Genomic DNA, 24,770 nt, shown 5'->3' on the forward strand with positions numbered 1-24,770 from the left:
CCGCTGAGGACAAAATTTCATGCAAATCCACCAGAAAGCCAGAACAGCACTTGTTTAGCCCACAAGTCATACCGACACACTCATCATCAGATGAATGTCAAGAACTATTCTTTGAACATTTTTACACTGACAGCCCGGTTTCGTTTGGCTCAAACGTACACCTTAAGCTATGTGATGGTTTCCCACCAGTTTTGTGACTTTGGTCCTCAGAAAACAAGTTTCTTATTGGACATATGTGGTGCATGTTTGGTGTTGCACAGCTGCATGAACCTGCGGTTCCGTTGTTGTGAAACACCCCTGTATCTGCTGCCACTTTGTCCTCTCAAATGTCTTTCCTGCACAGTGACGGGCAATGAGCGAATAAAGCGAGTGGAAAATAAAAGTGGGTGGGGTTTTATCACTCATTACATTAGTCATGCATGCCTGGTTTTGTTTTGACCTGCAGTTTGCACACAGAGGAGAGAGGTCTGACTTTGATTATTTCTCAGAGATGGACACTTCTGCAGGATGGATACTCTGGACAATGTTGAGTTGTTTTACTGCTCTGGACTGCAGTGAGTAGTACCGAACTATATTTTAAACTAACTTCGTAGCCTCGTCACATAAATAAGAGACATTTTGTCAAAATTCTTACAGCTGCAAGATTTTTGAGGGAAGGAACAAAGATCATAGCTACTTTTCTGCAAGTGTGAAAAGAGATTTTGTTTTAAAAGCAGATGCACAAAGAGAAAGCAGGGAACTGATGCTGTGATTTCGTGAATACGTGAGTTGAGTTCCACTCAGGCTATGATTGGGTTTTTTGGTGACCCTCATCGCTGTCATGTATAATTAACAACTAATATGCAGAGTGGATTCCCACCGATACAAAAGGCCTGGTGACAGCAGAGGGGAGGGCCAGTGTTTTTTGTTCTAGTAATCATGAAAGAACGGCATTGTGGCCGCTCATGAAATTAGAAATACTTAATCATCTCACACTTTTAGGAGGAATTTCACATAACTTGGTACAAATCCTTGTTATAAGGTGATAATACGCATATTATAATATTGTACAAGATTGACACATTTTGGCAGAGTTGTGGCCGTTGGTTCACAAATCTTGACACCGCCACTTTCATGAGTCGGTGCCTGCATTACAAAATGAACTCCTCTCACATTTTTAGGTGGAATTTTGAGGAAACTTGGTACAGTTCCTTTAAATATCAGACTGTAGCAAGCACTTGTACCAAAGCAGCGTTTGCCAGAGGGTGATATTTTGCTCTCAGAGCACTCTTGGTGCTCCCCGCTTTAGAGTCTGTCTACTTGTTAACTCCTATAACTCTTCTATTGTTGTTTGCAGGGACACGACGTGTTCTTTTTTGTGGATCTGGGGCCTTTTTTACTATGGTAACATACGTACGAAAATATTGCATAGGCCATCTTTCTAGTTCGGATTTACTAAAAGTGAACTGAACGTGATGACGTATGTTTCATTTCAGAAGTACGTATGTTTCTGCTTTCCACCGCTGCGTGGCGCAAAGCTCACTCTATGGTACAAGGAGTCCCAAATAGGAAGCGCCAAATTTTGAGCCCACAGTGAAACAGGAAATGCCAAACACTTCCTGGATCAACACTTCCTGCATTGACAGATGAGATCTCATGGAATCTTGCGTGAACTCAGTGGCAATTTCACACTGACACATGAAGTGCCAAATTTTGAGCCCACAGTGAAACAGGAAATGTCAAATGTTGAACACTTCCTGGACTCCCCTGCAATCTGATTGGACACAGATGATTGACATGTCACGGCACCGCACGTCTGGTTTGAAAGAGCTGCATTTTAAAATCAGTGTCACACTGACTACTAGGTTTCTCCTGTCCAGTAGTTGGTGCTGTGTACCACAAAAAGTTCTAATCCACCTTTGTAGAAGAAGAAAAATGTTTGCTGAACACGCCATTTGAACCGTGGACTAATAATGACACCAAAGTTATATTGGTGAGTAAACAACCGTAATTATACCAGAAATGAGGTCCAGGTTGTTAAAAGCAGCATTTCTCCTTTAATTCAGGTTGCCTTACATATATATGTGTTTCTCCAGTGATTTTAAACACTTTTAGCTGTTAATTAATTAAATAACCTCTTAATTTTGCTCTCTGAGTGACACCAGGATGATGCATTTCACTTAAAAATACACATGCCACGGAGTATTGCTCAACTGTACTCAAAAGTATTGGAACACTTGGCATTTCACACATCTTAATTTGTTCATGCCATTTGAAAGTTAAATAAGTCAAATCTAAAGTTATCTTCCTTAAACTCAAACTGAAAGCAAATCTCTACATCTTGATATACGAGGCCTATTAGAAAAGTATCCGACCTTATTATTTTTTTCAAAAACCATATGGATTTGAATCACGTGTGATTACATCAGACATGCTTGAACCCTCGTGGGCATGCGAGTTTTTTCACGCCTGTCGGTTACGTCATTCGCCTGTGGGCAGTCTTTGAGTGAGGAGTGGCCCACCCTCTCGATTTTTTTCATTGTTTAGGAATGGCTCAGAGACTGCTGCTTTGTTTGATCAAAATTTTTTCAAAACTGTAAGGCACAACTGAGTGGACACCATTCGATAAATTCAGCTGGTTTTCGGTAAAAATTTTAATGGCTGATGATTTTGGTCTGGTAGTGTGGCTGTAAGGACGGCCCACGGCGCCTGACGGCGATCTGCGCTTCGAGGCGGCAGCGTCTCGCTGTTTCAAGTTGAAAACTTCCACATTTCAGGCTCTGTTGACCCAGTAAGTCGTCAGAGAACAGAGAACTTTCAGAAGAAGTCCGCATGAGGAGTTTATTCGGACATTCCATTGTTAACGGACATTTTGTAATGAAAGAACGTGCGGGCAGAGTCGCATGTCGGGCCGGACCTGACCGCGGGGGGTCGCGACAGGAAAAACACCTCCGTTGGAAACCTTAACAGGCAAGTTGGAACATGCCCAAGCTGTTAAACAATTTCTCAGTTACTCACTTGTTGAAAGCCATCAAAAGCCGCCTGAATTTTACAAATGGTTTTCAACACGGAGGTGTTTTTCCTGTCGCGGCGCACACAGATTCGCCGAGTCGTCACGGAAACGACTCGGCGAATTTGCGCGCACGTCTTTCATTAAAAAATGTCCTTAAACAGTGGAATGTCCGCATAAAGTCCTCATGCCGGCCTCTTCTGAATCTTCTCTGTTCTCTCACGACGTCCTGGGTGAATTAAGCCTTAAATTAAGATGTTTTCAGGTCGAAACAGGCCGACGACGGCGCCTGGAAGCGCTGCAGGACGTCCCGCTCCGTGGGAAGTCCTTACACCGACAGAAACACCCCATAATCTCTCATCAGCCGCTAAACTTTTCACCAAAAACCAGCTTAATTTCTCGAATAGTGTCCACTCGGATATTCCTCCGAAATTTTGATAAAGCAACGCGCGCCGTCTCAAGTAGCGTGTGAAACAAAGGAATTCAGCCGAGAGGGCGGGACCACATCTCACTCAAGGCCTGCCCACAGGGAAATGACGTCACCGACGCGTGAAAAAACTCACGCACGCGCACGAGGGTTCAAGCATGATTGGTCTAATCGCACGTCATTCAAATCCATATAGTTAAAAAAAATAAATAAAAGGGTCGGTTTATTACCTAATAGACCTCGTAAATTAATTAAATATATAAAATCCAGCTTCCTGATGAAGTGGTGTAGAGGAGGATTTTCTTAAAAAGAAGACCCAATAGCTCAGCTACAATTTACCACCTGCTTGGTGAAAGAAACTTTTGTATTTCTTCATAAATGATGTAAATAAAGTCCAAGACATATTCATTGACTTGGAAGAAAACTGGCAATAAAATTGGTTATTATTTACAGGTTTTATCAAGTTTTAGAGCTTTGCTTTCAGTTTGAGTTTGAGGAAGATAATTTTAGAAATTTTTATTCTTTATATTTTTTTTGTATTTCTTGTATTTAAAATGGCACAAACAAATTAAAATGTGTAAAATTCCAAGTGTTCCAATACTTTTGGAGGGCACAGTATCCTAACCTTATGATGAGTGCAAAATGAGTGTGGTATTATTACTGTTTTGTTTAAAAATGTTTAATTTTGATTTTAATTTTGTCAAATCATAGTCATATTGTATTGATATGACAATATTGAGATACGATAATTTGGCCGTATTGTACAGCCCTACTGTCAACTAGCAAAAAACTTTGAATATTAATTTACATCTACATTAAAAAAATGTTTAAAGTGCGGGGGGTTAAGAGGGCTGTAATTGGGCGAAACATTTTTGTGAATTTCTCCACTGTGAGATCAATAAAGTATTATTTTATTAGTGGGGGGGTGGAGCTCTCCCAGAAGCTGAGGCAAAAAAAAGAAAAATGTTTAAAAAGGCAGGGGTCTGGGGGAGGGGGAGTGGCCGAAAGGTTTTAGTGATGCCCATGCTCCCAAGAACCATTTTACTAAGTCTGAAGGACCTAAATGACATGGGTAGATGGTGAGGAACTTTCAGGCATGTGAGAGACAAAAAAGAAAAATGCTTAAAAAGACGGGGGTCTTGGGGGGGTGGAGCTAAAGCCGAAAGGTTTGGGCCATGCTAATGCTCCCCTGAAGCATTTACTCAAAAAAAAAAAAAAAAAAAAGTCTGAAGGACCTAAATGACATGGTGAGATGCTGAAGAGCTTCGCTCTTTCATGTCCGTGACATGTACATAATATTTTTAAGCCCTTGCAGTTGTTAATTTGCTTCATTGTTGCCAAACACAGCTGCACTGAGAGTAACAGTGAGGGACTCCACAGTCGAGGTGATTCGAGGAGATTCTGTTGTCCTGACCTGCTCCTTCTTCACCTCCAGCCCCCTGACCAGACTGAACATTATCTGGACCCTTACCCCATTCTCTAGTCCAGAATCACCAATACAGGTCAGTCTGTAGGCCACACTCTGTGATACTGGTTGATCAGGTGAGTTTTCCATTACTGCTTCATCAGTGGTGGCTCCTGAAAATTTCTGGGGGGGGGGGGGTGTTGGAGGGTTTGTTAATGTTTAACGCGACCCATTATGCAAGATAATTCTATCAGTTTGTTGTTAGCTGATAAAGAAAGTTGCATCCAGGAACCTTCACAAGCAAAGCGTTAATCAAAATCATAATAAAAATGATATGACCCCACAATAAATTAACCCACTTATTCATTATTCACATTAATCAGTAGAACTACGATGGACTTGCCAATGACATTTTTGGTGCTGCTAATCTGGGGTACTATCTCACTGACCTGCAACGTACGGCGAGTGGTAAGAGATAAAAAATTGCAGCCAAACACGGAAATTATTTATTGTGTTTTGATGTGCTTTTATTCTTGTTTGTTTATGGTTTTGTCTTTTTATTGTGTTTTTAAATTTTTAATTCAGTTTTCTCTGTTTTTATTATGCTGTGTGAAGCGCCTTGAAGTGCTTCCATCGTGAATTGGCGCTATATAAATTAATAAATTTGAATTTTGATTTGAAATTAGGGACAAATTCGCAGTTGGTATCTCACTGAAATTACACATTTACAGAAAAGTGCTCCAGGATGGCTGTGTGCTGCTGTTATACTGCGATAATATGCTGTTATTACATGAAAGGAAGCTGTGGAAATACCATACCTCCACCTTCTCAGCACACACTCCTCACTTGTCAGCACATTACCATGTGCATCTTTTACCACCCTAACCTGCTGCACATCTTTTCCAGCTCTGTCCCTTTGTCTGGCCAATCGGTACAAGTCCTTTTCTCCTTCCTTACTATTCAACTTCTTGTACAGCTCACAATATGCCTTTTCCTTTGCTTTTGCCACTTCTCTTCTCGCCTTACACCGCATCTCCTTGTACTCCTGTCTACTTTCTTCGTCTCTGCGACTATCCCAAAACTTTTTCGCCAACCTCTTTCTCCTTATGCTTTCCTGGACCTCTTCATTCCACCACCAGTCTCCTTCTCTTCCTTCCACTGTCCAGATGTCATACCCAGTACTGTCCTAGTTGTCTCCCTCACCACATCTGCAGTACTTTTCCAGTTGTCCAAAATTGCTTCCCCTCCAACTAGTGCTTCTCTCACCTGCTCGCTAAATTTCACACAACAGTCTTCCTCCTTCAGCTTCCACCATCTGATCCTTTGTTGAGCTGTCACGCTCTTCTTCTTCTTTACCTCTAAAGTCATCCTACAAACGACCATCCTATGCTGTCTAGTGACACTCTCTCCTGCTACCACCTTACAGTCTGTGATTTCTTTTAGCTTGCATCTCCTATAAAGAATGTAGTCCACCTGTGTGCACCTTCCTCCACTCTTATATGTTACCCTGTGCTCCTCCCTTTTCTTAAAGTAGGTATTCACCACAGCCATTTCCATCCTTTTTGCAAAATCAACTACCATCTGTCCTTCCCCATTCCTATCCTTGATACCATATCTACCCATTACTTCCTCATCGCCTCTGTTCCCTTCACCAACATGCCCATTGAAGTCTGCTCCTATCACCACTCTTTCATGCTTGGGCACACTCTCTACCACCTCATCTAACACACTCCAGAAATCTTCTTTCTCCTTCATCTCACAACCTATCACAACCTACCTGTGGGGCATATGCACTGATGATATTCATCATCACCCCTTCAATTTCCAACTTCACACTCATCACCCTGTCAGACACTCGCTTAACCTCCAACACACTTTTAACATACTCTTCCTTTAAAATGACCCGAACACCATTTCTCTTCCTGTCCTCACCATGGTACAACAACTTGTACCCACCGCCGATGCTCCTGCTCTTACTTCCCTTCCACTTGGTCTCTTGCACACACAATATGTCTACCTTTCTCCTCTCCATCATATCAGCCAGCTCTCTCCCTTTACCAGTCATACTACCAACATTCAAAGTCCCCACTCTCATTTCCACCCTTCTAGTTTTCTTCTTCTCCCGCTGTTTGTGGCAACATTTTCCTCCTCTTCTTCATCGTCTTCGCCCAGCAGTAGCCCAATTTTCACCGGCACCCTGTTGGGCAATAGCACCGGTGGCGGACGTTGTTAACCCGGGCCGCAACCGATCCGGTATGGGAATTCGATTCTGAGGCTGCATAGTTGGGTTGGCTAGTTTTATGCCGGATGCCCTTCCTGACGCAACCCTCCTCATTTATCCGGGCTTGGGACCGGCACTCAGAATGTACTGGCTGCACACCCCATGTGGCTGAGTTACAAAGTCGGTGATTAATTAAATTAATCACATTTAATTGCATGTGTAATTTTTCTGAAAATATCACCCCTGAAATCATAAAATACATCCAGAGGCTTTCAAACAACAAATCTTCCATAGGAGTCCCTATTTGTCCACCAAGTGGCAAGCTACAGCCAAAATGGCTTGCCACACTGCACTCAAACTTACAGAGGCCCCTTTACCTTGTTATGGGAGCAAATTCTGCAAGTTTCATAAAAATTGGAGGAAGTTGCCAATTTACCATATTTGGCCTCTTTGTGAAGTGGTCCAACAAAATCGGTGCAAAAAGGGTCAATACTAAAACCACCCACAAGAGATGCTGAGTGACAATATAAACCATATTTCATCACTTTTGACTTAGGGCGCATGGAGAAATCACTGTGCGAAAAAGTGGTAATTTTGCATTTTGGCGGCAAAAAACACCCACTATACTTGTGCGCCCAAAGTCAGCCACCAAAACTTTCATTGAAATCAAAGTAAGAGATCCTAATCTATCATCACATGCATTAAAGACCTTGGCTGACTGAGGGTGCAGGCCACACCCCCCCTGTGGAAATGTGCACAATTGCAAAAAAAATACCGATTTGCTGCGCCACTTATGGGCTGCACCCTGAGTCAGCCAAAATTGTCATGTTTTTGGAGAGTCCATACCCGATAGATTAACACAAATGAAAATCAATTTGGCTCACTCAGGGTGCACGGGAATATGAGCATTTGAAACCTAAATTTTGTGATTTTGCCATTTTGTCACATTTTGACCCCAAATTTCCAGGACTCCCTATCAAGGATAAAAAAAAAATGTGATTTTTGTTCGTTTGTAACATATATCTACCCATAAAAATTTGGGACATATCTGAAGGGGTCATAAATCACCACCTGCCTGACTCTTATAAAAACTGGGTCTTAAAGGACATGTCGCACCAAAATCATAACAATTTAGATTTAGGCTGTTAGTGACCATCCAATGATCCACCATTCATTACTTTGTGCACTTCCATAACCAGTTTCAAAGAATACGGCATTCGCAGCAAACAGCTACAGAGGCTTCTGAAAACAAAGTACTTTTGAGTACTCGAGCGTTTCCAACATTCCAACAATTGACACTGCAACTAGAAGCATCCCAGCATGCGCTTCGATGCAATGCAGCTGATAATGTTAAGAATGGAGGCACAGATTTATTCCAAAGTTGACATACACTCAACAAAAATATAAACGCAACACTTTTGGTTTTGCTCCCATTTTGTATGAGATGAACTCAAAGATCTAAAACTTTTTCCACATACACAATATCACCATTTCCCTCAAATATTGTTCACAAATCAGTCTAAATCTGTGATAGTGAGCACTTCTCCTTTGCTGAGATAATCCATCCCACCTCACAGGTGTGCCATATCAAGATGCTGATTAGACACCATGATTAGTGCACAGGTGTGCCTTAGACTGTCCACAATAAAAGGCCACTCTGAAAGGTGCAGTTTTATCACACAGCACAACGCCACAGATGTCGCAAGATTTGAGGGAGTGTGCAGTTGGCATGCTGACAGCAGGAATGTCAACCAGAGCTGTTGCTCGTGTATTGAATGTTTATTTCTCTACCATAAGCCGTCTCCAAAGGCGTTTCAGAGAATTTGGCAGTACATCCAACCAGCCTCACAACCGCAGACCACGTGTAACCACACCAGCCCAGGACCTCCACATCCAGCATGTTCACCTCCAAGATCGTCTGAGACCAGCCACTCAGACAGCTGCTGAAACAATCGGTTTGCATAACTAAAGAATTTCTGCACAAACTGTCAGAAACCGTCTCAGGGAAGCTCATCTGCATGCTCGTCATCCTCATCGGGGTCTCGACCTGACTCCAGTTCGTCGTCGTAACCGACTTGAGTGGGCAAATGCTCACATTCACTGGCATTTAGCACGTTGGAGAGGTGTTCTCTTCACGGATGAATCCCGCTTCACACTGTCCAGGGCAGATGGCAGACAGCGTGTGTGGCGTCATGTGGGTGAGCGGTTTTCTGATGTCAATGTTGTGGATCGAGTGGCCCATGGTGGCGGTGGGGTTATGGTATGCACAGGCATCTGTTATGGACGAAGAACACAGGTGCATTTTATTGATGGCATTTTGAATGCACAGAGATACCGTGACGAGATCCTGAGGCCCATTGTTGTGCCATACATCCAAGAACATCACCTCATGTTGCAGCAGGATAATGCACGGCCCCATGTTGCAAGGATCTGTACACAATTCTTGGAAGCTGAAAATGTCCCAGTTCTTGCATGGCCGGCATACTCACCAGACATGTCACCCATTGAGCATGTTTGGGATGCTCTGGACCGGCGTATATGACAGCGTGTACCAGTTCCTGCCAATATCCAGCAACTTCGCACAGCCATTGAAGAGGAGTGGACCAACATTCCACAGGCCACAACTGACAACCTGATCAACTCTATGCGAAGGAGATGTGTTGCACTGCATGAGGCAAATGGTGGTCACACCAGATACTGACTGGTATCCCCCCCAATAAAACAAAACTGCACCTTTCAGAGTGGCCTTTTATTGTGGGCAGTCTAAGGCACACCTGTGCACTAATCATGGTGTCTAATCAGCATCTTGATATGGCACACCTGTGAGGTGGGATGGATTATCTCAGCAAAGGAGAAGTGCTCACTATCACAGATTTAGACTGGTTTGTGAACAATATTTGAGGGAAATGGTGATATTGTGTATGTGGAAAAAGTTTTAGATCTTTGAGTTCATCTCATACAAAATGGGAGCAAAACCAAAAGTGTTGCATTTATATTTTTGTTGAGTGTAAGTGTGATGTCGTGTTATGATGACTCGATTTTAAGTGAAAACTGTTCTTTTTGATGCAGTCACGGTAAAAGCTGCAGCTCTGTGAAGGTCTCTGTGCACGTGCATGGCCATGAATCACAAACGCAGCCTGTCAATAACCATCTCTGCTCCAGGTTCAGCTTTGTGCATGATTAATTATGAGTGTTGTTATCAATAATTTCTAAAGAAATAAAAAAATAAATACATCTGTTGCTGGGGGAAAGACCGCCTTGGAGACATTCCTTTTCGCAGCCAGCTGAGAGAAGCAACGAGCAGCAGCAGCGCACACACACAACACGCACACTCCAGCTCTTCAAAGCAATAAAAAAAAAAAAGAAATTGCCACAAAACACAAAAGGGGTAAAATGTGTGTGTGCGCACGAAGCCGGTTCCAGTCTTTCTCACAATCATGGGATGTAAAATAATATCCATTAACTCCTGGAAATAATGCATTCTGACTTTTTCTAATGTAACAAATCCATCTCTGTGTCCAGGCAGTTTGTTAAAAACAGTGTCCCACGTCCATGTCCACATCTTCAGTAAACCAGCATCCACACAAACAGCAGCGTCACCACACTTTAAGCTCCAAAATCCAACACTCTGGAAAAAATTAATAGTTTCAGGGTGAACCATGTTGTCTCCTCTCTGTAAATCCAAACCATCACTTTCGAACGGCAGCTGAGAAACGTCGTTTTTGGACAGAGCAGGTTCGTTTCCCTCTGTCAGTCATTGAGAGGCTTCTGTTTTGGAAATTAGGACATCACACCGAGGAAAAATGCAGAGGATTGCTGAGTGAAACATTTTCTGGAAATGCGCCCACTAACGCTCAGAGAGAAAGGAATAAAATACATCAGAGATCACTAATTATTAGCACATCTGAAATTTCCCCATTGAGGGATGAATAAAGATTTATCTAATCTAATCTGTGTGGAGACACTTACAATCATGAGCACTTTTATGTTGTCTTACTAAATGGGATGTTAAAACACGTGAGACATGTCCTTTAAACGTCTGCCCTCCCTGCAGGTGATTGTGTACGACCACGGACAGGTGATTGAAAACCCATCGCTCGTTGGCAGGGTGGCGTTTACAGGTAACGATTGACAACATTTTTAATTGCTTTCTTAACATTTTGCTGTTCTGATGGCTCCAGTAAAACAGCAATATAATAATATTATTTATGATATGCAGGGGTTCCCTGGAGCGCGGACATTGTTCTGAATGACACATGTGTATCAGACGCTGGTGTTTACCGCTGCATGATCAACAACCCCCCAGAGACAGCAGATCCAGGCATTGGAGAACTGGTCCTCAGTGTTCTGGGTCAGTGAGTCTGCAGGTGCTGCTGTTTTACAGGGGAACTTCCACTAGTCCGAGGGCCCAGTAGTCCTAGACCCCAAGGAATCAATAAAGTTCTATCTAATCTAGTATTAAGGAGATCATCTTTTTACATTTATGGTAGGCTTTATGTTGCACTAAAGTAGGTCAAGTAATGTAACAAAAGTGTGACAATGAAAAAAAAAAACATTTAATTATGGTTAATTACCATCATTTGTTGATTTCCAATTCAACATATTTATAGACAATAGTACAATTAAAGGTGATGGTGACAATGGTGTATGTCAACAGAATCATGTTTTGTTTTTGTAAATTGATCAAAGCTGGATCAGGTTTGTTAGGTATTTGAAAGTATTACATGTATTTGTGAACTTTAGAATTAGTTTGGGGTTGTAATATATGCCATCAAATAATATAAAGAGGTTAGGACCAGTGGACCCTCCCTGTTTTACCGTGGCGTGCACAGCACAGGGGCAACATGTGTCCTAAAAATATGTGTTCTACATTTGAACTAATGTTGAACTCATTACACTTCTTACTGCTGCATAAAATATTCACAAAAGAAACAGCAACAGTATTTATTTGGAACAGGCAAAAGCTGCAGTTTAATTTGCCGATTACTTTTCAGCGCCGCCCTCGCTGCCTGTGTGCCAGTGGGACAGGGATATTGATTTGGGAGGAAGTGTCACACTGACCTGCACGGTGGCCGACGGCGCTCCCACTCCACAGATCCGCTGGCATAAACTGAATCCAGATAAACTGGCACTCCCTGTCAACATGGAGGGTCAGTACATCATTATGTCAAAGGCCCTTTGGCAAGTTATTTTTAGCACGTCATGTGGATTCCATGAGAGATTGAGAAAGTGATTTTCAAAATGTAACATATTTGCATCATAAAACTAGACTGTTTCACAGGCTTGAAACACTAAATAAACTAAATGCACCAGATCACTGTGGCTAAATAGTCATTATTTTAATGCTGCATTATAAAATGATTCTTTTCAAACTGCTTGTAAAACCAAATAACTTAAGAAAATGAATTGAACTGTTTCAAATACAGGATACACAAGATGTACTGTTTCAAAATACCTGAAACAGTAAATGAACCAGCTGCTCCAAATAATTAACAGCTTCAAATGTTTGAAAGACAAAAAAAAAAAAAAAACAATTCCATCATCAAGTAATTTTGGAGCTACGAAAACACTAATTGCACTGTTTACCTCATTAAATGTGTCACTTTGAAAATTCTTAAGACAAAAGAAATAGCTTCATGAAAATATTTGCTTTTTGAAACAAGAGTCATAAGGAGATGACATAGTCCTCCATCCCCACAAATCACTAATAAAAAGTGTTGGGGATCACCCAAGTTCTTCAGATATCGTGCTAATACTCCCATCACACTAGAGACCGAATGAGTCCAAATCCCCTCCAAATGAAATTTTGATCCACATTTCGGAAGTGTCAAGGTGCATTCGGAAACGTCGGACAGCATTCCACGCGCAGTCTAAACAGTCGGGCACAGTCATGCGGCCGCCCAAATGTTTTGCCCATGTTCAAAACAATCGTGGTGCAGTCAAAGTGGAAATATATTGAACGGCAGTCGAAGTGCCATCTGACCGCAATATGACTGCGTTCTCACGACATCAAAACAGCGGTTGAATCTGATGGTGCTCGAGAGATATTCGCCATGGTCAGGCATGTCAAATCCTGCTGTCCTGATTGTGCCAAGGATGAGCTGTATGTGCACCTCCACTGGATCCCGTTCAGGGTGCTCAAAGGAAATATTGTTATGTGCAATGTCTGTGGCATGTATTCATCTTGTGAACTACACGTGGTCAAACCGAAAGCTCCGTGTGTCACTGCGAGTCAAGATAATGTATGTGAAATGCTATGATCATCATAGCTGTAACACTATGAGTAGATGCGCTGTGACACACTGCTGCCCCACTCTGAGTCAATGCATGTCAGAAGCTCAGCACATCACAGCGCAGATGAACGGCATGTCACAGCTGTAATACACATATTATGACATGTACACCATCAAACCTTTTAGGAGGAATGGCATTCCAACTGTATTGACAAGCCATTGCAATATAGTAGAAATTAACCTTTGGAACGGCTCCAGATGCATCTCACAGTGCAGGCCAAACAACAGCCAGGCTGCAGCCTGTGATAAGATCCCTGTCATCCTGGGAGCGCCATAAGGCAGCCACCAACCAAGTGCCAATGGCACATGCCTCGTCCATCATGAAATGTATATCCCATATGATGCAATGTCCAGCGGCTCAACCTGAGCCATCCAGCCAGCTGCCCACTGCGCATCAGGGCTTGTGACATGCAGTCGCAAAGTCCAGACAGTAGGTCATGTGAGGCATTAACTGATTGGCAGGACACATGTGAACCGCAGTGTGGTCATCTCATGGACCTAATGCTGGAGAGGGGAAAGGTGTGAGGATGAATCATCTAATCGCCCCACTGTACATGCATGAGGCTGGATCATCTGATCCCTGCATCCCCCTGTCCAGACATTACACAGTGGCTGTTGCGTAATGCTTTACTGTCAGGACCTGCCTTACCTCCCCTCTGGATCACGTATGTCATCCAATATTTGTCCTGATATATATATCACCCAGGGTCCCCTGATTACAGGTTTACTGTGATACACCGCGGACTGGTGGCCATTACCGGTGGCTGCAGCGGTAATAACGGTTAAGGGTGTGCACATTGGTGCTCTGATAGTTGTAATACCAGAGTCAGCGACAGAACCGATCTAATCAGGAGGCATACAATAACCGGGAGTGGAGGGCACAAACTGATGTTCAATATATGCAAATGCGTTACTGCTGCAGCCGCATTCCTTTTCCACCAGGTATTACTATGTCGGGTTTTGGTGTGTGTGTGTGTGTGTGTGTGGCCGTGTGCACACATTTTATTTTTTGCTGTTCTGCTTTGTGGTGTTGACAATAGTGATGAGTGTCAGAATCACCTGTACAGGTAGACACGTGTTCAAATCAATGGAATCTTTTATTGTCAAAATAAATGTTTATATAATTAAGCTCCCGCTGTATAAGTGATTATTTGCGTTTGGGAAAAGTGAGATTGCTGATGTGTAGTCTTTAAAAAATGGCAACAACTAAAAAAAGGTGTGTAGCACGTGGCGCTGTCCATGGTGCCGAAAGCTGTCACTGACAGAGAGAAAGGAGAGAGAGGCTCAAACAGCTCATTTCACACAATTATTATCATAAAAAACAGTTTGTGATCGAGGCACTATACATTTCTGATGCAATCAGTAAACTTTTTTTCTCTATCTGACCCACCAGAACAGCGCACAGTAATGAAAAAAGGCTGCTCCCTCCCTCTAACATGCTGTCAAAAGCCTCTATCTTCCCTGTTAAAGGCAGCTGGTTTTCTGTCAGAAATCCCACATCAACAAGTCAATCAATCAATCAATCAATCAATTTTTTTTATATAGTGCCAAATCACAACAAACAGTTGCCCCAAGGCGCTTTATATTGTAAGGCAAGGTCATACAATAATTATGTAAAACCCCAACGGTCAAAACGACCCCCTGTGAGCAAGCACTTGGCTACAGTGGGAAGGAAAAACTCCCTTTTAACAGGAAGAAACCTCCAGCAGAACCAGGCTCAGGGAGGGGCAGTCTTCTGCTGGGACTGGTTGGGGCTGAGGGAGAGAACCAGGAAAAAGACATGCTGTGGAGGGGAGCAGAGATCGATCACTAATGATTAAATGCAGAGTGGTGCATACAGAGCAAAAAGAGAAAGAAACAGTGCATCATGGGAACCCCCAGGCAGTCTACATCTATAGCAGCATAACTAAGGGATGGTTCAGGGTCACCTGATCCAGCCCTAACTATAAGCTTTAACAAAAAGGAAAGTTTTAAGCCTAATCTTAAAAGTAGAGAGGGTGTCTGTCTCCCTGATCTGAATTGGGAGCTGGTTCCACAGGAGAGGAGCCTGAAAGCTGAAGGCTCTGCCTCCCATTCTACTCTTACAAACCCTAGGAACTACAAGTAAGCCTGCAGTCTGAGAGCGAAGCGCTCTATTGGGGTGATATGGTACTACGAGGTCCCTAAGATAAGATGGGACCTGATTATTCAAAACCTTATAAGTAAGAAGAAGAATTTTAAATTCTATTCTAGAATTAACAGAAAGCCAATGAAGAGAGGCCAATATGGATGAGATATGCTCTCTCCTTCTAGTCCCCGTCAGTACTCTAGCTGCAGCATTTTGAATTAACTGAAGGCTTTTTAGGGAACTTTTAGGACAACCTGATAATAATGAATTACAATAGTCCAGCCTAGAGGAAATAAATGCATGAATTAGTTTTTCAGCATCACTCTGAGACAAGACCTTTCTGAGTTTAGAGATATTGCGTAAATGCAAAAAGGCAGTCCTATATATTTGTTTAATATGCGCTTTGAATGACATATCCTGATCAAAAATGACTCCAAGATTTCTCACAGTATTACTAGAGGTCAGGGTAATGCCATCCAGAGTAAGGATCTGGTTAGACACCATGTTTCTAAGATTTGTGGGGCCAAGTACAATAACTTCAGTTTTATCTGAGTTTAAAAGCAGGAAATTAGAGGTCATCCATGTCTTTATGTCTGTAAGACAATCCTGCAGTTTAGCTAATTGGTGTGTGTCCTCTGGCTTCATGGATAGATAAAGCTGCGTATCATCTGCGTAACAATGAAAATTTAAGCAATACCATCTAATAATACTGCCTAAGGGAAGCATGTATAAAGTGAATAAAATTGGTCCTAGCACAGAACCTTGTGGAACTCCATAATTAACTTTAGTCTGTGAAGAAGATTCCCCATTTACATGAACAAATTGTAATCTATTAGACAAATATGATTCAAACCACCGCAGCGCAGTGCCTTTAATACCTATGGCATGCTCTAATCTCTGTAATAAAATTTTATGGTCAACAGTATCAAAAGCAGCACTGAGGTCTAACAGAACAAGCACAGAGATGAGTCCACTGTCCGAGGCCATAAGAAGATCATTTGTAACCTTCACTAATGCTGTTTCTGTACTATGATGAATTCTAAAACCTGACTGAAACTCTTCAAATAGACCATTCCTCTGCAGATGATCAGTTAGCTGTTTTACAACTACCCTTTCAAGAATTTTTGAGAGAAAAGGAAGGTTGGAGATTGGCCTATAATTAGCTAAGATAGCTGGGTCAAGTGATGGCTTTTTAAGTAATGGTTTAATTACTGCCACCTTAAAAGCCTGTGGTACATAGCCAACTAACAAAGATAGATTGATCATATTTAAGATCGAAGCATTAAATAATGGTAGGGCTTCCTTGAGCAGCCTGGTAGGAATGGGGTCTAATAAACATGTTGATGGTTTGGATGAAGTAACTAATGAAAATAACTCAGACAGAACAATCGGAGAGAAAGAGTCTAACCAAATACCGGCATCACTGAAAGCAGCCAAAGATAACGATACGTCTTTGGGATGGTTATGAGTAATTTTTTCTCTAATAGTTAAAATTTTGTTAGCAAAGAAAGTCATGAAGTCATTACTAGTTAAAGTTAATGGAATACTCAGCTCAATAGAGCTCTGACTCTTTGTCAGCCTGGCTACAGTGCTGAAAAGAAACCTGGGGTTGTTCTTATTTTCTTCAATTAGTGATGAGTAGAAAGATGTCCTAGCTTTACGGAGGGCTTTTTTATAGAGCAACAGACTCTTTTTCCAGGCTAAGTGAAGATCTTCTAAATTTCCTCTCCAACTTACGGGTTATCTGCTTTAAGCTACGAGTTTGTGAGTTATACCACGGAGTCAGGCACTTCTGATTTAAAGCTCTCTTTTTTAGAGGAGCTACAGCATCCAAAGTTGTCTTCAATGAGGATGTAAAACTATTGACGAGATACTCTATCTCACTTACAGAGTTTAGGTAGCTACTCTGCACTGTGTTGGTATATGGCATTAGAGAACATAAAGAAGGAATCATATCCTTAAACCTAGTTACAGTGCTTTCTGAAAGACTTCTAGTGTAATGAAACTTATTCCCCACTGCTGGGTAGTCCATCAGAGTAAATGTAAATGTTATTAAGAAATGATCAGACAGAAGGGAGTTTTCAGGGAATACTGTTAAGTCTTTTATTTCCATACCATAAGTCAGAACAAGATCTAAGATATGATTAAAGTGGTGCGTGGACTCATTTACTTTTTGAGCAAAGCCAATAGAGTCTAATAATAGATTAAATGCAGTGTTGAGGCTGTCATTCTCAGCATCTGTGTGGTTGTTAAAATCGCCCACTATAATTATCTTATCTGAGCTAAGCACCAAGTCAGACAAAAGGTCTGAAAATTCACAGAGAAACTCACAGTAACGACCAGGTGGACGATAGATAATAACAAATAAAACTGGTTTTTGGGACTTCCAATTTGGATGGACAAGACTAAGAGTCAAGCTTTCAAATGAATTAAAGCTCTGTCTGGGTTTTTGATTAATTAATAAGCTGGAATGGAAGATTGCTGCTAATCCTACGCCCCGGCCCGTGCTACGAGCATTCTGACAGTTAGTGTGACTCGGGGGTGTTGACTCATTTAAACTAACATATTCATCCTGCTGTAACCAGGTTTCTGTAAGGCAGAATAAATCAATATGTTGATCAATTATTATATCATTTACCAACAGGGACTTAGAAGAGAGAGACCTAATGTTTAATAGACCACATTTAACTGTTTTAGTCTGTGGTGCAGTTGAAGGTGCTATATTATTTTTTCTTTTTGAATTTTTATGCTTAAATAGATTTTTGCTGGTTATTGGTAGTCTGGGAGCAGGCACCGTCTCTACGGGGATGGGGTAATGAGGGGATGGTAGGGGGAGAGAAGCTGCAGAGAGGTGTGTAAGACTACAACTCTGCTTCCTGGTCCCAACCCTGGATAGTCACGGTTTGGAGGATTTAAGAAAATTGGCCAGATTTCTAGAAATGAGAGCTGCTCCATCCAAAGTGGGATGGATGCCGTCTCTCCTAACAAGACCAGGTTTTCCCCAGAAGCTTTGCCAATTATCTATGAAGCCCACCTCATTTTTTGGACACCACTCAGACAGCCAGCAATTCAAGGAGAACATGCGGCTAAACATGTCACTCCCGGTCTGATTGGGGAGGGGCCCAGAGAAAACTACAGAGTCCGACATTGTTTTTGCAAAGTTACACACCGATTTAATGTTAATTTTAGTGACCTCCGATTGGCGTAACCGGGTGTCATTACTGCCGACGTGAATTACAATCTTACCTAATTTACGCTTAGCCTTAGCCAGCAGTTTCAAATTTCCTTCAATGTCGCCTGCTCTGGCCCCCGGAAGACAATTGACTATGGTTGCTGGTGTCGCTAACTTCACATTTCACAAAACAGAGTCGCCAATAACCAGAGTTTGATCCTCGGCGGGTGTGTCGTCGAGTGGGGAAAAACGGTTAGAGATGTGAACGGGTTGGCGGTGTACAGGGGGCTTCTGTTTAGAACTACGCTTCCTCCTCACAGTCACCCAGTCGGCCTGCTTTCCCGGCTGCTCGGGATCTGCCAGAGGGAAACTAACGGCGGCTAAGCTACCTTGGTCCGCACCGACTACAGGGGCCTGGCTAGCTGTGGAATTTTCCACGGTGTGGAGCCGAGTCTCCAATTCGCCCAGCCTGGCCTCCAAAGCTACGAATAAGCTACACTTATTACAAGTACCGTTACTGCTAAAGGAGGCCGAGGAATAACTAAACATTTCACACCCAGAGCAGAAAAGTGCGGGAGAGACAGGAGAAGCCGCCATGCTAAATCGGCTAAGAGCTAGTAGCTACGCTAAGCTAGCGGATTCCTAAAAACACGCAAAGTGAATAATGTGTAAATAATTTAGAGGTGATTCAGCAGAAGGAGTGCTTTAGTTAAGGCACGTAAAGATTACACTGGGAAACAAATCGTAATCTAGATAACTAGATCAATCTAACTGCGCAGATTAAACAGCTAACAGATACAGAAAAACACCGCTGTGCTCCGGAACAGGAAGTGATACAATACCGCAGTGAGAGCCAACCACCAGTAGAGGCAAGCAACAAGTGAGGAGAGATACCTGTTCTTTTGTAGTTGGTCTGCATTGACAAGTGTTGAAATCTCCTTTCCAGCATCAGTGCGCCTCTCCTGCTCCTTTCATAGTGCGGAGCAAGAGAGATGCTCCTTTGAAGATTCATGCTTATGAAATCCCCAATCTCTGTCCGTCGTATTTTTCTAGTTACGGAACCCCACACTGGCAGTACGGTGGCTTAGTGTTTAGCACTGTTGCCTCACAGTGAGAAGGTCATGGTTTCAATTCCCGCCTGTGGCCTTTCTGTGTGCAGTTTACATGTTCTCCCCGTGTTTGCGTGGGTTTCCTCCCGCATCCAAAGACATGCAGGTTAGGTGGATTGAATCTTTAAATTGTCCGTAGGTGTGCGAGTGTGTGTAAATGTGTTTGTCTGTGGCCCTGCGACAGACTGGCGCCCTGTCCTGGGTGTACCCCGCCTCGTGCTCTATGACTGCTGGGATAGGCTCCAGCCTCCCGCGACCCTTAATTGGACTAAGCGGTTGAAGATGAGTGAGTGAGTGGGAACCCCACACTCACAAAAGCATCCAGTGTATGAGACCGGCTGCGGTGGCTGCTAAACTGCCGGCAACAAAAACAAAATGCTGCATTGGCTTTGTACTCGAGACAGTCTCGGTTGTGATACCAAGCAGCAACAAATGAATGCTTCCTTCTGCTGAAAATGCTGGCAGGGTACTACTGCTGTAAAACAATTTGGCTGGGCTGGTTGGTCCCGAGGTCATCTATCGGTGTTTTTGCACAGGTAGCACTTGGGCTAGCAGGTGTATCCCGGCTGCTAATGCAGGGAGGCTCTGATTGAGCAACGCTGGGGCCGGGAATGGGTGCATTTGCTCCCTCTTCAGTAGATAGAGCTGGGGGAGGCCAAGAAGATGCAGCAGCACCATATGACCACTTCCTTATATCTATTTTCTGACTGCTCGAAATGCTGTTTTAGTATGATAGTAGTGTTCGTAGTGCTCATTGGCCGCTCTTTTTAGAAATGACAACGAATCAAATGAGTAGGTCACAGGTTAAATGCCGGACAAATGAGTGTACGTCACAACATCACGTGACACGAATATTACTAACAAACAGCGCTCGCACTGCCACGCTCCTCCCCGTGCTTGCCTTCCACCCAGGCTTCTGGTGGCGATCGGACCACATTTGCATGGCAATCAAGTGCATTCCTGTTATCCTTACTGCATTCTGGGTATTCGTACTGTGTTCCACCTGCAGTTGATTTGCTTTCGTAAGCATACACATGGAATGTGAACGAGTCAGTTGAGGCGGGACCCGCCCATATTCTAAATAGTCAAACAGCATTCGTACACGGCTGTCCAAATATCTGTCCCTCACGACTGCACCTCGAAGTTTAGCTTTTTCCCCCCCATTCTGGCTGATTGGGCTTGATTCCTGCTAAGTGTGATGGACCCTTTACAAGGGTGGCAATGACGATATTGTGAATATCTCACTGTGACCTTGAAATTGAGACCAAGGCCACCGTAATCAACTGGAGTCAGGGATCAACCAAGTACGCGCTTATGCTAAATATGAATGAAATTGGTCAACCATTTCAGCAGGATGAAAACACAAAGTAACAATTGCTTCAGAAAATTATACCGTTTCACCAGCATAATGTTTTTTTTTTTGGGGGGGGGGGGGGGGGGGGGGGGCTTAGAATGTTATTTCTATAAGTTCTCATCACTATAAAATGTAACCATTTTCCAATTTCATTTATGCGTCACTAAACCTAGTTGGTTAGTCAGCCTGTATGTATGCAGTCTTGCATTAATAACATGCAAGATTAACAGAATATTTTATTTTTTAAATTAACAAAATCTAAAATTTAAACTTTTTGACTGGATTTAATACTGGATACAGCATCTTAGCTGCTTTTAGAGTTCTTGAAACTTTCAGCATGGACTAATTTACATTAAAATACCTTCTTTTAAGCAGATTTTGATGCTAACTGCAAAATAGTTTTATTATTCAATGTGACCCTGCAGTAGAATGCAAATGTCTCCAGTATTAAATGGTTAATATGAAATATTTCTAAACAATCTGACAGAGCAAGCTCGTGCGGATCTAGACTTTAGTTATGGGCAGCGACTCCAAGTTTTCTTTTTCCTCATGAGTTCTTCGTGTGTTGCAGGTGATCTGACAGGCTCTGTCCACATTGTGAACGCGTCCTCTCAGACATCCGGTCTGTATCAATGTTCTGCCTCCAACTTCTTAGGGACACAAAACTGCTACGTCAACTTGTCCATCTACAACAGTAAGTGGCCCAACGACCTACAATCCTCTTTGCTCTGTTTGACCAAGTAAGTTTCTTTTACATTTGACAAAACGGGACTGTTCCTCTCCTTCCCATCCCGTCTTCCTGTTTCTCATCTTTTCACAGTGGGAAGATGAGAAACAGGAAGACAGGGGATGGGAAAGAGAGGAACAGTAGTAACCAATAAACCAGTAGCGAACAGTACTTATATTTGTATTAACATTTTGCAAAAAAAAAAAAATTTTTTTTTTTACTTCTACTTTTGATACTCTGTGCCTCTTATCCTGTGTGCTAGTACAATACTGCTGGAACCTCAATTTCCCTGAGGGAGCCTTTCCACAGGATTAATAAAGTTCTGTCTAATCTATTTCTTTGCAATAAGTATCATTTGTTCATCTCCGCAGCCCCAGACAGTTCCTCGGGGCTGCTGCAGGGAGTGCTGCTGACTCTGTCTATGACCTTGATGATGCTGGTGCTGTTGGTGGTGATCCTGTGGCTCCATCGCACAAGGCTGGAAGTCAAAGATGACCAGTGTTACAACGAAATACGGTACACAACTTCTTTGAAGCGTTCGTTCGTCTGATTTCTCCACATCTGCACGAATAAAGACCAGGAATGTGTCGCGCTTACATGTTCGTCTGGAAAAAGGTTTCCTCATCATATTGCTGCAGTCTGTCAAACTTTCAAATAAACATTGTCTGGTCATGTGTTTACTTGTAACTGCACTTTTTTTTCTACAGAGAATATTTGCCACCAATATACAGGTAAACAACAGGTCGATCCCAGCGAGTCTGCCACAACGGTTAGGAAAAGTTTACAGAGGTTGAGGTCAACCACCCAAAGAAGCTCTACAACTGTTCAACAGACTAAAAGCTCTTCAGATGTGCTCAGTGTTATTTTGAATATCTTTGGTGCATGTTTAACAAGGTGAAATCCATATTGAAATACAGTAGTGTTCAGAATAATAGTAGTGCTATGTGACTAAGTTAAATTTTTTTTTCCAATTTCAATTTATTTTCCTTTATGTAGCGGGATGAAAGTCCCGGGTCCCAATTGAAAAGACATTCGCGCTAGCTTGGCTAACGGGGAGTTCCCCTTTGGCTGACCTGGTAGAGGAACGGTCTTTTGTGTGAGCCGTGTGGGTTCGGTCCCCACTGTCGTCGCGGCCACGAAGGTCCTGCTGCTTCAGTCTGGCGTCACGAACAGGATGTGGATCACAGAGTATGCTAACATGCACATGTGACTTCGGGATGAAGTCAAAAATGGTGGGGAGATGTGTAGCGGGATGAAAGGCCCGGGTCCCAATTGAAAAGACGTTCCCGCTAGCTTGGCTAACGGGGCGTTCCCCTTTGGCTGACCTGGTAGAGGAACGGTCTTTTGTGCGAGCCGCGTGGGTTCGGTCCCCACCGTCGTCCCGGCCACGAAGGTCCTGCTGCTTCAATCATATAGCGCCAAATCACAACAGAGTTGCCTCAAGGCACTTCACACAGGTAAGGTCTAACCTTACCAACCCCCAGAGCAACAGTGGTAAAGAAAAACTCCCTCTGAGGAAGAAACCTCAAGCAGACCAGACTCAAAGGGGTGACCCTCTGCTTGGGCCATGCTACAAACATTAAATTACAGAAATAATTCACAGAACAATTCACGGACGAATATACAAGAATTGCTGTTTGTGCACAGGACAGGAGGGTCGCCAACACAAACACAACTCCCATCTCTGGAAACAGAATCAGGCATCAGAAAGACAAAAAATACTATATAATTTGCCAGCATTAATCAACAAGAAAAACAGAAGAAATACTAAAGTGATCGCCGGCCGCTAGCCCTAAGCTTCACTAAAAGACCCAGAATTTAGGTGAAGTTGAGGCTGCGGCCCGCTCCAATTACTAATAACATGAATTAAAAGAGTAAAAAGCGTAAAACAAAACTGTACCAGTATGCTAGCCATATGAAAGGGAAAATAAGTGCGTCTTAAGTCTGGACTTGAAAGTCTCCACAGAATCTGACTGTTTTATTGACGCAGGGAGACCATTCCACAGAACAGGGGCACGATAAGAGAAAGCTCTGTGACATGCAGACTTCTTATTCACCCTAGGGACACAAAGTAGTCCTGCACCCTGAGAACATAAAGCCCAGGCCGGTACGTAAGGGTTAATTAGGTCAGCTAGGTAGGGAGGTGCCATTCCATGAATAATTTTATAGGTTAGTAGCAGAACCTTAAAATCTGATCTCACTGGGACAGGAAGCCAGTGAAGGGATGCCAAAATGGGTGTAATGTGGTTGAACTTTCTGCTTCGTGTCAAAAGTGTGGCTGCAGCATTTTGAACCAATTGGAGAGCCCTAATGCTAGACTGCGGTAAACCAGAAAATAGAACATTGCAGTAGTCCAACCTAGAAGAGATGAATGCATGGATCAGGGTCTCAGCATCAGCCATAGACAGGATGGGATGAATCTTCGCTATATTTCGCAGGTGGAAGAAAGCAGTCGTAGTAATATTTCTAATATGGAGGTCAAAGGACAACGAAGGATCAAAAATTACCCCAAGGCTCCTCACTTTGTCAGTGTGATGTATGACACCCGAGCCGAGGCTGAGCGGTAACTGGTCAAATTGATGCCGATGTCTCACTGGACCAAGAACCATCATTTCAGTCTTTTCAGAGTTTAAAAATAGGAAGTTTCTAGACATCCAACTTCTCACTGCTGCAAAGCAATCTTCTAAGGATTTTATGTGAACGAGATTACCAGAGGTTATCGGCGTATATAACTGAGTATCATCTGCATAGCAGTGAAAGGTAATCCCAAAACGCTGCAATATGTGCCCAAGGGGTGCTATATAAAGGGAAAAAAGCAGGGGGCCTAAGACAGACCTCTGAGGAACCCCAAATTTCATGACACTAAGGTTAGAGGTAGTGTTACTGTACAAAACACAGTGAGAACGACTGATCAAGTATGACGTCAGTCATGCAAGGGCACTCCCAGTAATCCCAAAATGATTCTC

At 42.8% G+C, this 24,770-nt stretch overlaps 1 protein-coding gene and 1 long non-coding RNA gene across 2 annotated transcripts; both read left to right on the forward strand.

The window, feature by feature from the left end:
* Positions 1-376: 376 nt before the first annotated feature.
* Positions 377-22,388, forward strand: zgc:165604 (uncharacterized protein LOC792578 homolog). The gene is made up of 7 exons (XM_034178429.1): positions 377-554; positions 4,764-4,918; positions 11,097-11,163; positions 11,262-11,393; positions 12,037-12,192; positions 21,649-21,771; positions 22,176-22,388. Exons 1-7 carry the CDS (start codon positions 416-418, stop codon positions 22,352-22,354), a joined length of 951 nt encoding a protein of 316 aa, XP_034034320.1. The 5' UTR covers positions 377-415; the 3' UTR covers positions 22,355-22,388.
* On the forward strand, positions 12,698-21,054 carry LOC117517420. The gene is made up of 3 exons (XR_004562721.1): positions 12,698-12,758; positions 15,903-15,908; positions 21,017-21,054. It is a non-coding gene; the product is annotated as an uncharacterized LOC117517420 (long non-coding RNA).
* Positions 22,389-24,770: the final 2,382 nt, after the last annotated feature.

Source organism: Thalassophryne amazonica, chromosome 9, assembly GCF_902500255.1.
Source record: "Thalassophryne amazonica chromosome 9, fThaAma1.1, whole genome shotgun sequence".
Taxonomy (NCBI): domain Eukaryota; kingdom Metazoa; phylum Chordata; class Actinopteri; order Batrachoidiformes; family Batrachoididae; genus Thalassophryne; species Thalassophryne amazonica.